Genomic DNA, 17,243 nt, shown 5'->3' with positions numbered 1-17,243 from the left:
CTGACAAAACTAAACCTGCTTTCATCTTGACATTTTCTGCTATTTTTTTCATGAACGTTTAGTCTTTATGCCGGCAGGTTCTTATTCTGTTAATTTACAACAAACATGTAAGATAAGAATTTTGTGCACTCCTGAGAATATTGCAATTTCCACTACAATTACCTCAGATCATTTCAACTATCTTTGGCAAGATTTTTGTACATCAACTATTGAGATAATTTAGTCAATTTCAAGCTAAATTGCTCAAGCTGATTATTGCTGCCTGCCTGACAGTAAAAAAACCCTCCACTTTAACATGCTGAGAAACCAGACGTTTTATATTGGACAGTTTAAGGAGGGTCAAAACCTGATTTAAAAATATATGGATTTCATTTAGGCTAAAGTCTAAAATTATTCAACTGAAATCACACCAGGCATTAGAGAATTCATAAAACTAGATGTCAGAAAGCTTCCATTGTATTTTAATTTCTCAGATCAACATTAAATATTTGAATTCACACCCCAAGTCCATTTAGCAAGACTGCATCTTAATTTAGCTTTGCATAGATTTAAATATCCAGCTGTTTGTTGCAAGTAACAGGAAACTAAGTCTTTTGAATTTCATATATTTTTATCCTTACCTATGATTAGTGTCATTATATCAAATGATGAAATGCTATTTCCTTTGCACCTGTTAAGGCACTTGCAGTCCCCAGGGAGAATTAATAATTTAAATTGCACTAGTATAACTGGGTACACCTGCTTTACAGGGTCACCTGGAGTTAATCAAATAGATAACCACTCTGGACCAGTTGAAGTGCATTCCTTCTAATTTTTCTGCCTCCTTTGCAGACCTCTTGAGGTATGTCTGCAGTGCTGCTTTCCAGAAGTAGATGTTATGCAGCAGCATGATGGTCAACGTGTGGGGCTTCCTGGCTGCTGCATGGTCACACAGCTTCAACAGAATGTCTCAGTCAATCTTTGAAGTGGTTATGTGCTTCAGTGCCACTATTAAAATTAAAGCCTCCCTTTCGATGGCAGCTGCAACTCTTCCTTGTAAGAACTGCAGCTGTTATTGATTTCTGAACGCCCCACCCCATCTCCGTAAATATATTCTTGATTGAAACCTAATACAAGTTGCATTTGAACTGAACACAAAATGAAATTTATTCAAAATAATTTGTAGGATTGGTCATTCCTGACTTTATTGGGCCAATTGGTTTTGTAACCATAATAATGGGATCACAAAATGTACCCTATTTAGTATACTGCCTTTTTCTTTATCGTTTTGAAATACTGTCTTTCCGTGGGATAAAAAGAAGATATCTGGTTCTGGAAATAAACCTTGTGCTCAATCTGGCTGGTGGATTTTAGAGTCTGTAGTTTGAATCTGTTATCAAAGTTGTGAATTCAACATCTTAACCTTTACATTATTGTCAGATCCAGGAAAATGACAATTTTGTAAGCTTTTATTTCATGTAATAATAATTTATGGGAAAGCGATGGCCTAGTGATATTATTGCTGGACTGTTAATTCAGAGACCCAGCTAACGTTATGGGGACACGGGTTCGAATCCTGCCACGGCAGATGGTGGAATTTGAATTCAATAAATATCTGGAATTAAGAATGTAATGATGACCACGTATCCATTGTCGCTTGTCAGAAAAAAACCCATCTGATTCACTAATGCCCTTTTGGAAAGGAAACTGCCCTCCTTACCTGGTCTGGCTGACATGTGACTTCTGACCCACAACAATGTGGTTGATTCTTAACTGCCCTCTGGGCAATTAGGGATGGGCAATAAAGGCTGACCTAGACAGTGATGCCCTCATCGCGTGAATGAATAAAGAGTAAAAGTAAGTAAAGGTGTTCCAATGCTTTTATTATAGCAATGTTAACTGTGAAATGAAAAAAACAAGTCAGTGTTTTTTAAAATTCTTTTTATTTACCCCCTGCTAAAAGTATCAGCTCTTGCTAGACATGATGTAGTGACATGCTGAATTTCACCAAAGCCACTTGGGAGAGGAAGAAATACGAGTTGAGCAAATATGTGAACATTTTAATTTGAACTGCCTAATTAATCTTTTTACCTTGGGTCACTTTTTCTTAACATTATTTAACTTTTTTATTCATTGTTTGAATGAAATCTAATTTGTTAGATCCTATTTCCACTCATGAAAAAAAATCTTAAAAATATTTACCTACCTTTTGTCCCTTCAAACATAGTGAAGTAGAGATAACATTTTTATTGGCTGACAACTCATTTTACTTGAATTCTTTCAGCCATTTGAGAGCTTATGTTTGAAGATCAACATGGTAATATCTCACATGCAATCAAGTCAAAACAGGAAGAGGATCTGCAAAGGAGCAAGCTCATCAACAGGCCACAGAGCCTGACAGTGCAAGAGTAACTATTCTTGTCTCTGAAACCAGAAATGTTTCTGGAACAGTTTTTTTGTTATTTGTCCTCCTTTCTTACTGTTGTTCAGAGCTGAACTTGTAGTGGGTAATGTTCTCATGAGCTTTCTGCCCCTGTCCTCCTTGGTGGTAGAAGATATGAGTTTGGAAGATGCCACTGAAGGAACAAATTGCTGCACTGCATCTTGTAGATGATATATACGGCAACCGGGGTGCACCTGAAGAGCATTGGATGTATGGGGTGGGCTCCATGAGTGACATGAACATCCTGGTAATTTTCTTCCATTCACCCTCTAGTCATACTTGATGAGATACTCAATCCAGATAATGTCCAAGGTAGAAATGTTAACAGTGTGGTTATAATGTGACCCTCAAGTACATCAAATTGTGCTCTTGTCACACCAATACATTTGACATACCATTCTTAAAAATCATTGCTGATAATATCATAAATTGAATCTTGAGATTGCATTTGTATTTCGTTCACAAATGGTATTTACTTTCATAATTAATGCATGTAAATCTGCCAAAGTCTTGGAGTGGAAAATAAGCCATGTTGTGAAATTGGTTTGTGATGATGCTGCTCCTTTAGCAAGGTTATGTTCTTGTTTTTTTCAAAAGGGTTTGTAAAAGGCAGAGGTTCTAATTTGATTGGGATTAGGCCACTTTGATTATGGTTAACAGATACCTATATATAAGGCAACAATCAGGGAAAAGGGCTTTTAGTTTTTATTTAAAACACTTGTACAATGAAAGAGGAGCAGACAGTTTTTCCAGTTCAGAGATTTTTCTAGTTTGGTGTACTTTTAGCAGTTAGTTTTAGCTGGGGAGCTAGAGAAACAGCTGCAGTGGAAAGAGGGTCCATACTTTAGCAAATGATCCCTGGCTGATTCTCTCTGTCTCTGTCATTCTCTCTCTAACATCTGTCCTGTAAGAATCTGGGTTTGAATTTACCTTTTGTGACAAAGGGTGTATTTTTGGGGATGTTGCAGGAAATTGGAACAGCGTCATTTAAGTTGCGATAGAGTCGGTTGGATTTTCAGACAGCTTAAATTATTCTATATTGTTTTCTCTTTTGTTCGTGTTTAATTCGGTAGTCTGTAAATAAATTCTGTTTAAAACTCAGTGGTTTAACCAGCTGCATCACTTCTGGAATATTCACCTTACATCTGCCTAAAGCAATTAAAAAAGTTAATGTCTGGTTGACCTTCTTGAAATGTTTTGAGAGGGTCTGGCCTGGTCCATAACAGGTTCTACAAGTGTACATAAAATGTATATCTTATTTTACTGTTCATAAGACTGTATTTCACTTGGAAGACATGCATAATTAAATCTTTTGTGTATCTTAGTTAATTGCACAGCATCAGGTTCAAAAATGATGAGGTCTGATGTTATTAAGTAGTTGCTTTAAATCTAGTGCAGTAAAGTGAACCAAAATTAACTGCATTATAACTATATTCCACAGGTATTCAAGTTTGTGATATCAGTGTTGGTACTGATCTTTTAATCTTTACTGCTCCTGAATATAATCTTAAAATCAGTAACGTTTATACTTTGTTCTAATAATATTGTTCTACAAATAAAATTTTGTCAAACTATACCTGCAACATTTATCTCTAGCCTTTTTAATTGCTTCTAATATATCTCATCAGCATTACTCACATTTGGATTATATGTATGGAAGCAGAATCATGAGGATAAATATAGGATAACACAATGGTAGCAGTTAACTACAGTGCAACTAAATTCAAACAGTGGGTGGCCTTATTTTTTGGAAATTATCTAAGGAATCTACTGCAATAGGAGAGCAGTTTATCTCCATGTAGTCAGTGGTCATTCTAACTGGGGAAACAGACTTGGCTAGGGCACAAGACAAACTATACTTAAGCAAATCGGCATAATTAAAAACAACAGAGAAATATATGTTAAAATATTTAGTGAGAGTAGTAATAGCATTTTACATGATTTAGACTAAAATTGGTCCTCTTGAACATTTTGCAAATAATTGCTGAGATTTTATGATCAATGGCAAAACAATAATGTTTGTTGCTGACCACAAAGATCTAGTGAACTCTGCTGTGGATTTTCATTCTCCTTATATTAATTTGAATTTGGTGTTAAGTCAGGACATCTTGAATCAGTGATGCCAACAGACCAATTTCATTTTTAAGTATTGTCATAGATCCCCAACCAAGAAACAAATGCACTTCATTTTCAATTAAATTTTTATGTAGAACAAAATAAATGATTGGAAATTTCACAATGGATTAAGACAGAAGCTAAAACATCATAAATTTAAGTGGAAAATATGTTAATGCTTATCAGAAATTTTGCCATTCACAAATTTAAATGTTTTTTTCAGAAGAATTTTTCAGAAGTAGATATGAACCCAGTATTATTTATTCCATTAATATCCCAGTTACATCCCATTCAACAATGCTCAATATTTCAAGGATGTTTATAGAAAGACTAACAGAATTAAAAGGGCATGTTTTCATCAACATAGCAAATCCTATTTGATTGCAGCCTGCATGGACTTCAACAGTACATCCTTTTGAAAAGCATGAAATCACTAGCAGCAACGTTTAGATTTCCAGGTTCAACTGCTTTTTTGCAGACTCCAGGACTTGCTATCAGTTTGAAAGGATTAATGAAGGTGAATACTGACACATTCGTTTTTATTATTACTGCAAAGTCTGGTCCAGTAGAAGGAGTTTCTCTTGTTCCTGGAAGTAAATAAGTGAATACTTTCACCAGCCTTTCACCTGTGTTGCTAAGATATCAGGTTTTGACTGTTGAAATTGATTTTTAAAAAATATTTCACAGAATTGTTAAATCCAAATAGTGTGCAGATAAAACCATGCTATTCATTCATTGTGGAAAATATTAGACATTGATTGATTAAACAAATATCACATTGTTGTGAAGGTCAGATTATGGTAATAATTCATAAATAACTCTAGAAAATGGTTGTGACTGCAGATTTAATCATATGTGTATAATAAAGTACAATTCTACAAGTTTAATAGCCATGGAAGTTACCATAGAATTTAGTGTTTTCTGCAGAATTGACCACTTGTGGAACAAAGCATAAGAACATATCTGATAATTTTAGCAAAACCATTTGTTAGATGAAACAGAAAATCTGATGCATTGCGATGTAAGTATGTTCCTTTGAATTTCCTCATAGTTCTAAATGGAGATGATTGTGAGTACCATTTCTTATCTGATATGATTGGGAAAGAACTTTGATAACAGATTTAAGATTGTTACAGAAAATGGAGACCTCTAGCCAGCAATTCTAAAGAATAAAATTGGACAACAAGCTCAGTAAAATTTTTGGACAAATACTTTTATAACATTTAGGTAGTTATATCTGTTTCATCCTATCACCTCTCTTTTTCAGCCATCGGCCATGGCTCAACTTTTAAATAGCATTAGAATTTGAATACTTCAAGATATTTCTGCCCATAGTGTAATAATCATGTTCTTCTTTTGAGCAGCTACTGCTGCCAGTCTTTCTTTAGCATTAATCCATAGTGTTGTTAATTGATTGTGTTGAAGAATGAGTCACTGGTAATTCTCAGCAGAAGAGGCTCCTGTCTTTAGTAACAAGATGTGTTTATTGCATCGCATTAATTAGTTAAAGATTAACTTGTACTGATGGCGACATGAAGAGTAGAAACTATGACTGTCTTCATCTGCAACTGCTCAGAACTATCTGAACTGCCTCCAAATGCGTGATGCTGCACCCAGTAATTGTATTATATATCAGAATGGGCGGAGCTTCAGTTTTACTCATAACTGATCCATTTCTGTACTCATCACACCTTATTTTCTAAAGTATAGTCTAGTTTAAGTTTTGTAGCTCTGGTATCTTGTGCATCTTTTCATATGCTTTAGTCTCCTTGCTGCATTCTACTTGAATTGTACCCAGTATTCAAAAGAGGAATGAGCTAATTCACAATGTAGACTCAGTAACACATCCATGATTTATGTTCTATGTCACGTGTTGTGTCCAACCCAATATTCTATTTGCTTTACTTGGGCTACTTCTTGTTGTAGTTGATTTTAATGATCTATCCATCAATTGTTTTCTTGTAGTCTCAGGCTATTTTGTTTATGGTTTGAATATTTACTCTCCTTTTGTCTTGGCACTTTGCAGTTTGCAGCACAATATTTACTTTATTATTTCTCTACCTAACTTTTGAAAACATCTGGTTTTCGTGCTTTTCTTTGTTTGTGACACACATGACAAGAATATGATGGAATACTTTTTACTTGCCTGAATGAGTGCAATTCTCAACGCAACTCAAGTAACTTGAACCTATCCAGGACAAAGCACCACATCCACATACATTCATTTCCACCATCACCAATGCAAACGTTCACCAAGGCTCCTTAAACAGCACCTTCAAAGCCTTATCCACTCCCATCTAGAAGGACAAAGGCAGCAGGTACAAAAGTAAACCACCATCTGCAAGTACCCCTTCACAGCACACACCGTTCTTACATGGAAACAAATCGCTGTATTTTCAGTGTCATTGGTGAAAATCCTGGAGCTCCCACCAGGACAGTATTATGATGGGTGTACCTATATCAAATGTGCTGCAGAGGCTTAAAAAGGCAGCTTATCACCCTTCTTCTTAAGGGGCACCTAGGACCGTGCATTAAATGTTGGTCCAACCATTGGTGCCTGCATCCCCTGAATGAATAACAAAGAAACCTTGTCTTCAACCTCTCCAATTTTGGCAGATTTTTCTCATGTTCTCATTTCCATGCTATGCAAGCTTCCATTTGTAACAGACCCTGAGGATTTTCAGTCTTCTCTGAAATAAGCATATTTATAGTTTGGTTTTAAAACTTGTTTTTTTTCAGCTGAGTGGATGTGGAGTGTGACACTATTGGAACATGAAAAGGACTTTTCTACTTTGTGCATCAGCTTTCTGTACCAAATGCCTCCACCCCATTACAGATAACATACCCATTAACTCTGATGTTTTCATGTTTTTCGATTCATGACTATGGATCTGAATTGATCAAGGAGAGGATTGAGATATCCCAACATATTTCATGCAAGATTCTGCACGTTGCAGTGTTTCATTAATTCCTAATACAACATCATGATGTTGACTTACAATTAATTTGTTAAAATCAGCTCTGAAAATTATTCAATGTTTGAGAAAAACAGATGCAGGCCTTGGGGATTGTCACTGAGGTGGGAAATATATGCAATCAGTAGTTTTTTTCTCTATTTTTTTCATGCAACATGAGCATCATTGGCAAGACATTTGTTTCCCATTCCTAGGTGCCTTTGCAAAGATGGTGTTGTGCCACCTTCTGCAGCTATCGTCCATCTGGTGCATCCATTCTGTTACAACACAGGGTAAACCCCTCTGCTAATTTAAACCAGCAACATAGAAAAGATGAACCCGTGCTGTAATCTGTTAAAATTTGAGGCAAAGGGCTACCCCGAGGTCACTATTTAAAGTAAAAATTAACAACTTTATTCTTTAAGTCCAACAGAGAATATTAAAACCAACATGAATTTACAACTCCTTTCTCTTAAACCTATCTTTTACCTCACACTCTACAACGCTAGTCCGATTAAACAAATCCCGATTAAGATTTACAAAAAAAACCCTGTTTCATCAGCATTGCCAAGTTTCCTCTGTAGATTTTCCTCTGTAGCTTCTTTCCAGGTTAGTTTTGATGTTCTGCTGTGCAAACTCTTTCCCCAGATAGGTACCTCTGAGCGAGCTCTTGAGCTAGCAGTTTCTGTGGCAGTTCTCCCTCTAGCTGTTCAAAATGTCTGTTTTTTTTACCGCTGAACATCGGATTGTTTCATTGATTTTAATATTATCAAAATACTAAATTCAAATGTGATTGGATTTTGGTATCTTGAAGCATAATTTAAACTGATTGGCTGAATTTGAATTTGTTTTTGTCTCATGGCAACCTAGATTGCTATTTGTATCAATCATGTGTTGCATTGTTACCTTGTTCAGAACACCTTGTGCTGTGTCAGGCAGTTTTGCTAGCTTTTCAACTCTCTTAAAGGTATAGTACCTCTACGCCTTCATAACAATTCATGGTGCTATTTGGAAAGAATATTCAGGGTTTTGGCCTAAGGGTATTGAAAGAATTTGTGACAAGATCCAGGCCATTATAGTGTGTAACTTGGAGGGAAGTGTGCGGGTGGTGATAAATTTTTTTTAACTAAACAAGTGATTTTTTTGGTATGAATTCAGTTTGATATGTAGACCACATTTAACATTTCTTCTCAATTTATTTCTAGGTAGAAATTGCAGAGATCTGTGCAAAGTGTGAGCGGTACATTGGCACTGAAGGTGGGGGTATGGACCAGTCGATTTCATTCCTGGCAGAGAAAGGAACGGTGTGTGATGTGTAAATTTCAAATCTTTGCAAATGTCATCACTTCTATGAAGTGGCTACTATGATGTGTATCCAATACTTAACTCATTCCACATATTACTTTTCAAATTAAATAAAGGAAACTAAGCATAAATCTTAAATGGAAAAATTCAATAGTTTCACACTTTTTCTGAGTACATTGAACTGCGTCATTCAAGTGGCGAAAATTAAGTAATCAAAGAGATGTATGCATTGGATACATTGGTTGTAATTTTCCAAAACTCCTTGGATTCTGGATAAGTACCAGAGATTTGGAAAACTGCAAAAAAAGGGAGGGAGGCAAAAATCAGCTAACTGTAAGCTTATTAGCCTGACATCTATTGTTGGAAAAGTATTGGAATTAATTATTAAGGAAGTACTGGAAGAACATTTGGAAAATCATAATCTAATCAAATGACAGGGAAGACATGTCTGACTAATTTATGAGAGTTTTTTTGAGGAAGTCTCAACCAGAGTGGACAGAGGGGAACCAGTTGACGTGTTGTTTTTGGACTTCTGGAAGGCATTATACAAGGTACCTCACAATGGGTTAAGTCATAAGGAGGTAGTATATTTTTGTTGCTTCAGTACTCTCCCAGCTTCAAAGTGAAACAAACCTGTTCCAGCAAACAGATTTCCAGGCAAACTGATACCAGAAAGCCTTCATAAGTTCCACCCATCTCATTTACAATGCAGTTTTCTGACTGCCCTTAATCTGACTTCTGGTGTTTACTGAATGTTTTTAAGCTAACTTTGCTCTGATTGTCTGAGCAGACATGACTGCAAGTTTTGAAGACACCACATAAAGAGCTAAGAAAGCCATCTGCTATCTTTACAGCTCCACTACTTTTTTGATTCTATTAATCAAACTAGGTAACCTTCTGAATTGTCATTTGTTTTAGGTGATGTGGGCATCACTAAAGCTCAGCATTTTAGTTACCTTACCGTCCTAGTTGTTAAAAATCACACAACACCAGGTTATAGTCCAACAGGTTTAATTGAAAGCACACTAGCTTTTGGAGTGACGCTCCTTCATCACAACCACCTGATGAAGGAACGGTGCTCTGAAAGCTAGTGTGCTTTCAATTAAACCTGTTGGACTATAACCTGGTGTTGTGTGATTTCTAACTTTTTACACCCCAGTCCAACACCAGCATCTCCAAATCATTCCTAGTTGTTAGTCTCTTAAAGCAACATGAACCCAACCTTTTAAATGGAGCTGCTTTATTTATAATTATTCAATTTTCTACGGTTAGAGTTTAATTCCTGAAACAAAAAATGATGTACCAAAGCACATGAACCATGAACTAGACATTTGCAAGAAAAGCATCTTAAAAGTCTCCAGGAAATGAGAGGAGAAATAAGCTACACTTATATTGGAATCTTGGAAATGAGCAATGAAGTATGTTTTCACTACATGAATCTGGCAAGTTGAAGACTAATTATACCCAATAGCTGTAGCGGGCAAATGCCTTGAAGTATTATGTGGCAAGTGATCGATGACTGGTCAGAATTCCAAAGTACTTTGCTTATTTTAAATTTTTAATTCCAAAATATGTACTACTTAAAAGAAGGATGGCTATGGAAAAATTGTGGCTTTAAATTCAGTGACTGTATGACAAAGGCTTGTCTGAAACCCATGGAATGTTGCACATGTAAATTGTCAGGGAAACTTCAAACAGGGAGCAACGAAACTGGTTGACTGCCGCTCACTCTTCTCAGCAGAGAGTCACCTCTTGCAGAAAAATCTATTACTCTCCAAGAAATTTCAAAAAAAGGGTTAAGAAGCTAGTTTGAGAATTCTGGAGTGGGCTGGTGGGACTGATGTCTGTTTTGTGTACTTTCCTGGTTTTGAGCATTAACTTGCTGTGAAATTTACAGTCAAAGAATTATCCCTGTGTTGTATGTAAAGGAAGGCCCTCTATTACTCTTGAGTACAAACCAGTTACAAGGAGGAATCAGGATGCAGGATCTTCAATTAGCCTACAAAAACAAGATTCATGAAACTGACTGTTCAACTACCAACGTCAGTGCAGACAGTACCTCCACTGCAATAGCAGCAAATTCTTGCTTTTCACAAATAATTCAGCAATTGATCTGTATATTTATTTTCTTAACTTGTATCTTTTGAACTCTCCACTTATTTCAAATCTGTGTGTTGCGTTACTATTGCCTTTCACGTTTCTTAATTAATAAACTCACTTTCTGATGATTCAAGAAAGTCTGGTTAAATTGGCCTGTTTTAAAAATAAGTTCATTTTGGTCAGGGAGAAAGGTATCCACAAGGGATGGGATGCTTTATAAACTAACCTTGTTGCATTCAACCAAGGTGTGTGGGTGAATAAACAAGGGGAGCACATTCATCCCTCTTTTTCAGGGAACTTAACAGTTTGGGTTATTTCATCTGGAACCTAATAACACAATCTAAATAACTTATCTGAAGAACAAAATGTTATGAGAGTAATGGACAATTTTCTATTATTCTGCTGGATTTCTTTGAGAAGTTAACGAAAGCTCAAGAATTGGAACTCATGCTTTAGAGCTATATAGTGGAAACCATTTACAGATTTACAGGATACTTTTGATAAAGTTCGATATATGGAATGACTTTCAAAAAAGGCTAGAGTTAATAATTGTTTATCCAGTTATATTGAGACTTAGCTTTCAGTATGAAACATAGGTGGCAATGAAGAACAATGATAGTTAAATTTGTGCAGGTATCAATTTTATCCTTTTTAAAATTTGATTATGGAAAATGGGTGTTGTTGGGTTATTGCTATCCCTATTTGCTGTGAAGGTGTTGGAAAGCTGCCTAAACCACTGCAGTTCTTGGGTGTAGGGGCACTCGTAGTGCTGTAAGAAAGGGCATTCCAGGATTTTGACTCAGTAACAGAGATATAGTTCCAAGTCAAAATGGTATATAGTTGAGAGTGAAACTTGCAGATTGTGGTGTCCTATGCATTTGGCTTAATGCTTTCTACTTGTCACTGATAATATTTGTACCTGACGTGAGAATGAGTATTTGAAATATTAGAATACTTGGTGATGGTACCATGTGTGTATTCCAAGAAGACAACACAGGAATTTCATACTCAGTTGCCCATTATATTTCACAGACCCATTTCCTTTAATTGCAAAGCAAAGACCAAAGTAACCAAATACTCAGAAAGACATGCTATTCTGAATGGATAGGGAATGACATTTATTGACAGTTCTCTGTTAGTGTTGAATAGAAGTAGATGTACAGAGTTTTACTTGTGAGGGATGTCTTCTGAAAGACAGGGGCATCACAGTGGTTCAGTGGTTCACAGCGCCAGGGAACCAGTTTCAGTTCTAGCTTTGGGCGACTGTCTGTGTGAAGTTTGTACATTCTCCCAGTGTCTGCGTGGATTTCCTCCGGGTGCTCCAGTTTCCTCTCACAGCCCAAAGGTGTGCAGGTTAGGTGGATTGGCCATGCTAAATTGCCCCATGGTGTCCCGGCTTGGTGGATTAGCCATGGGAAATGCAGGGTTACAAGGAAAAGGTAGGGGATTGGGTCTGGGTGGCATGCTAATCAGAGGGTTAGTATAGACTTGATGGGCCAAATGATGCTTCTATACTGTAGGGATTCCATGAAAAAGAATTGTATATATGTAGAGCCTGCTTGAATAAATAGGATAATATCCATAGTAGGATAGTTTGAACTAATGTTTGGTCCATTTACAAGAACTTCATACTAACACCTTGTTGAGCAAAATGTAATTTTAAAACTATTTTTAAGAATTTCATATTTGTATAAAATTGCATTTGATCACTTTTATTTGTTAATTCGTCTTTTGTAGTGTGCACTAGTTGTAAATGGAAGGTCATCCTTTCTGAACAGATTTTATGCTTAAATACAGTATTATGTTGAGATGAACTGCAGAATTGCATTTTTAATCATAATTTCAGTATTAATAGTGACTGAGCAATATATAATTTCACACTCAGTAGGTGAACAATAAGGATATTCTCGTAGGAATGCTGCTGCTGACAAGTTATTATCTACGAGACTTGGCAAGTCTTGCTGCACTTGGCAACAACACTGTCTGAGGCTCTAGCAAATATGAAAGTGTTTCTCCTTTACGGTTTTAGTTGAGATTCAGGCAGTACGTGATCGTCAAACATACAACTGAAATGACATGGAGTGGAATGTTGGGTCAAGTGTAAATGTTATACTTTTCATTGCAGGTACTCATAATAGATCTGACTGTTTTCTGATGTTTTTACTTAATTCAGAAGAATAGGGACAGATGGAAAAGGTAATATACTTTTCCCAGTTCTGCACAAAATCTTACACTCAGGCTTCAGTTTTGAGAACTGTAGCTCTGTAAACCAAACCCTTAAAAAAAGACCTCCCATCCACCCCAATTTCAGTCTGCTTGTGTGAGTTGGACTAGATTGGAAGTCTGGCCAGGTGACCCAGGAACAGCTGAGGACCTGCCAGTACCTGAGGCAGACTAGAGGAAGGCCTGTCTCTGGGCTCAAGCACTTTGTTCAAAAATCAAAATAAAGAATAAAATATACAAATTCCTTCACCCCCTCACCCTTCCCATCCCAATCATTCCATTCACCCTCCGGTCTCATCCATGCCAACCAGTGTCGTTTAAAGTCCTCTTCCCACCCCCATGGCCTCTTATACTCCGATGCCAATTTAGTGCCTACTTCCACCCACCATGCCTTTCCACCTGTGTACTCAAGTACCCATGCAAAACAGGAGAAAAGAAATAAAAGTCAATTTCTTACAGTTTTATAGTGCAGAATACACTTTATTGCACAGTCATTCATAAAAACAACTTATGACAGGTGTTGACAATTCTTGAAAGGTCAGTGCTTAATGACACATTTTACAGCTCTCAGCAAGTTGGACAGTTCCAACAGGTTTATGCCATTTTATGTCAGTCTTTATCATGGCTTCCAATCCCAAAGAGCACTTTATTCCCTTCCGCTCTGAAATCATACCTGACCTCCTCCAAGGTTTCCTGGGGCCATACTCACGTGAATACCTCACCTCCCCAAAGGGGTTCCCAGGCTATCAAAAAGAAATAACCTGAGAACAGACCTTCTCCACATACTGGGCTCCAGACATCAGGGGCTTTAATATCTGACTCGAATGGAGGCACCCACTGTGAAATGCTCATTCATGACCTTTGGACCACCCCCAACCCCACCTCTAAGACAATGGAGAATGCTGGGTACAGGGGTGGGACTTAGGATTTCTCCTGTTTTCTGCCATTTTCACTGCAGTGGAGAAGCTCTCCGTGGTGAAAATCAGCTCCAAAATGTTCTTCCTGTCAACTGTTTAATTTGCTGTTTTATTTTCCATAGGCCAAGTTGATTGAATTTGACCCACTTCGTGCCACCAATGCAAAATTTCCAAAAGGAGCTGTGTTTGTGATTGCGAATAGTTGCATAGAAATGAATAAAGCTGCAATAGCTGACTTATGCTGTGATGGTGATTCCATCCTATGTCTAACTCAAGTATTAATTCTTTTTACTAAAGCCCATTGTGTATCTGGGAGGCTGTTTGACTGAAGAGGACATTACTGCTGAGTCCCATCCTACTTCCACCACACATCCATATGCATATAGTTTCCAGGAAGCGCAACTAGAAAACAAAATGTGGTGACGCTGCTGTGGCTAATGGGTGCTGAGGCCACTTGTATTTAAATAGATATATAAAGAAATCACAACAGAAAAACTATGAGCAATGATTTGTACTTTAGATAAATCCCTTACTTCTTTCCCGTCTGCCACCTATATCTAACCTGTATATAAAATGTTAATTTGTTCTCAGTTTCAATCACTGGCATTTCACTACTTCACTGTAGTCTGTGAAGAAAGGAAGTTTCTCCTGCTCTCTTAAATCACTTGTGTTTAAACTTCTATCTCTGCATCCATATTAGAGACTGTCCCTCAATGGAAGTGATCTCTTTCGATCTTCTCTATCACACCCTTTCATAATTTTAAACATCTTTATGGAATCACCCTATCATTTTGAAGTTTGTTTTTGCATGTAAGCAACCTAACTATCTACCACCCAAATGAGAAATGTCCCTCGTGAAAATTCAGTTAGTTACTTTGCACTCAAGTTGCCAACTGAGTAAATGGGGGTCAAAGCAACCATTAATAAACAAGATTACTACATTAGAGACATACGTAATATTGTGAACTCCATAATTTTGGATTCTAATGCTGGTTGCCCTGAATCCATTTGTCAGACAATGCACCAGATTCACCTGTATAATTTGCCATTTTATTTTCCATAGGCCAAGTTGATTGAATTCAACCCACTTCGTGCCACCAATGTAAAACTTCCAAAAGGAGCTGTGTTTGTGATCGCGAACAGTTGCATAGAAATGAATAAAGCTGCAACAGCTCACTACAATATCAGAGTTGTGGAATGTCGACTTGCAACAAAAGTATGTTTGTTTTCCTTATTGCCGACGTTCGGTAACCAAGGTGCATAGATTTAAAGAAAGGGGCAGAAAATTTGGAGGAGATGCAAGGAAAATACATGTTCACCTAGAGTGGTGGGGGAATCTGGACTCACTGCCGGTAAAGGTGATAGAGGCACAAACCCTCATAACATTTAAGGCGTATTTAAATGTGCACTTGCAATGCCAAGGCATAAAAGGCTATGGTCCAGCTGCTGGGAAATGGGATTAGAATTGTTGGATTTGATCAGTACAAATGCGAGTGCAGCAATACTCTTTTCAGTGCTGTAGATCTCTATGACACTATATACAACAGAGCATGATGCATGGTTGCTGGGTTGTGTAGTATGTGACAGTTATCTATCAAAACTCTTTAATGTAAAGATAACATTGTACCTGTAGGAACAGCAATCAAAAAGGAATCCGTTTGTTGCAATTTTGCTTGTAAATTAAATTTAGGATAATAAGCATTAAGTTACAAAATCAAAGACAAATTAAAATCATAAGATTATATCACAAATCATCCACTTCACTTCTTTGGTGTTATACTGCAGGAAAGTTAGTTTATCACTTACATGTGATATTAAAATGCTATATTTTCCAGTGGACTTTAAACACTGTGGAAACAGAAAACTGTCCAAATGTCTTGATCAACATTCTCAGTGAAACCATTGTCACCAGAAAAGAAAACTAGACCAGCTGATCATTTAACTCATTCTTCTCACTGGAATTTGTGGGCAGTTATTTGCTGAAGTAGCAGCAACTTGGTGTGTAATGCAGGTGTGGAAAGACAAATGCATATAAATCTTTTAAACATACCAAAAATGTACACCCATTCACTATCACTAAAATAATTCTCTGCTCAAGTTATGGATATTTGCATAATAAAGGTTAATTCCTCAAGAGAAGAGTTTGGGAGAAATAATTCCAGAACTCCCTGGTGACAAAGGAGATAGAGATAAAAAGTGTGCCTTTGAAAGACGTTGGATAGTAAATCAGTTGGTTTCTTTATGTGATGATGGTTGTGGTTGATAGAGGTCAGTCATCTCAGCTGCAGGACATTTCTACAGGATTTCATCTAGATAATGTCAAGGACCAACCATCTTCAGCTGCTTCGTCAATGACCTTCATCATAAGGTCAGATGTGGGATGTTTACCAATGATTGTACAGTGTTCAGCACCATTCACGACTCCTCAACTACCAAAGCAGTCCAAGTTCAAATGCAGCAAGATCTGGACAATATCAACACTCGGGCCAACATGTGGCAAGTAACATTTATGCCACACAAATGTCAGGCAGTAACTGTGTCTAATAAGAGACCATCTAACCACTGCCCCTTGAAAGAACAATGGCGTTACCGTCACTGAATCTCTCACTGTCAATGCCCTAGGCATTACCATTGACCAACTCAGTTGAACTCGCCATAAAAGCAGGTCAGAGGCTAAGAATACTAAGGCGGGTAACTCACTTCCTGACTCCCTAAACTCTGTCCACCATTACAAGGCAAAAGTCAGCATATTACCCACTTGTCTGGATTAGTGCAGCTCCATCAACACTCAAGAACGTGACACCATCCAGGACTTGATTGATTGGCATCATATCCACAAGCATCCACTCCCTCCATCACCAATAATGCAGCAGAGCAACAGCAGTATGTACTATCTACAAGGTGCACTGTAGAAATTCACCAATGATGTTTAGAAAGCCCCTTCCAAACCCACAACTACTTCCATCTACAGAAGAACCTTGTATTTTCGAACGAGTCGGGTGGGGAGTATTTTGTTTGGATAATCGATCGTTTGGATAATTGATTTGATCGTAAACAAGCGGTAATTTGTGAGTGCCAGTTATCCGAACATTTCTTGGTTATCCGGCAATACTTGCCATAATGCTGTTTAACTGATAACTGAATGCTGAATTGCCTAATGCCATTTTTACAGGACCTTGAGATGTTGTTCGGATAATCCAAAATTCA

The 17,243-nt window shown here is 37.2% G+C and overlaps 1 protein-coding gene across 3 annotated transcripts in view; it reads left to right on the top strand.

Annotated features, from left to right (window-relative positions):
* The window catches only part of galk2 (galactokinase 2), a 121,224-nt gene that overhangs the window by 57,755 nt on the left and 46,226 nt on the right, over positions 1-17,243 (top strand). For all 3 annotated transcript variants that reach the window (XM_043677417.2, XM_043677418.2, XM_087981247.1), the window contains 2 exons: positions 8,697-8,795; positions 15,100-15,252. In XM_043677417.2, the coding sequence (XP_043533352.2) occupies positions 8,697-8,795; positions 15,100-15,252 (252 nt within the window). The remainder of the gene's footprint in view (positions 1-8,696; positions 8,796-15,099; positions 15,253-17,243) is intronic.

Source organism: Chiloscyllium plagiosum, unplaced genomic scaffold, assembly GCF_037043375.1.
Source record: "Chiloscyllium plagiosum isolate Xiang-an unplaced genomic scaffold, Cpla_swu_hap1 HiC_scaffold_39, whole genome shotgun sequence".
NCBI lineage: Eukaryota > Metazoa > Chordata > Chondrichthyes > Orectolobiformes > Hemiscylliidae > Chiloscyllium > Chiloscyllium plagiosum.
The sequence above is the reverse complement of the archived record's forward strand: the minus strand, read 5'-3'. Positions and strand labels throughout refer to the sequence as shown.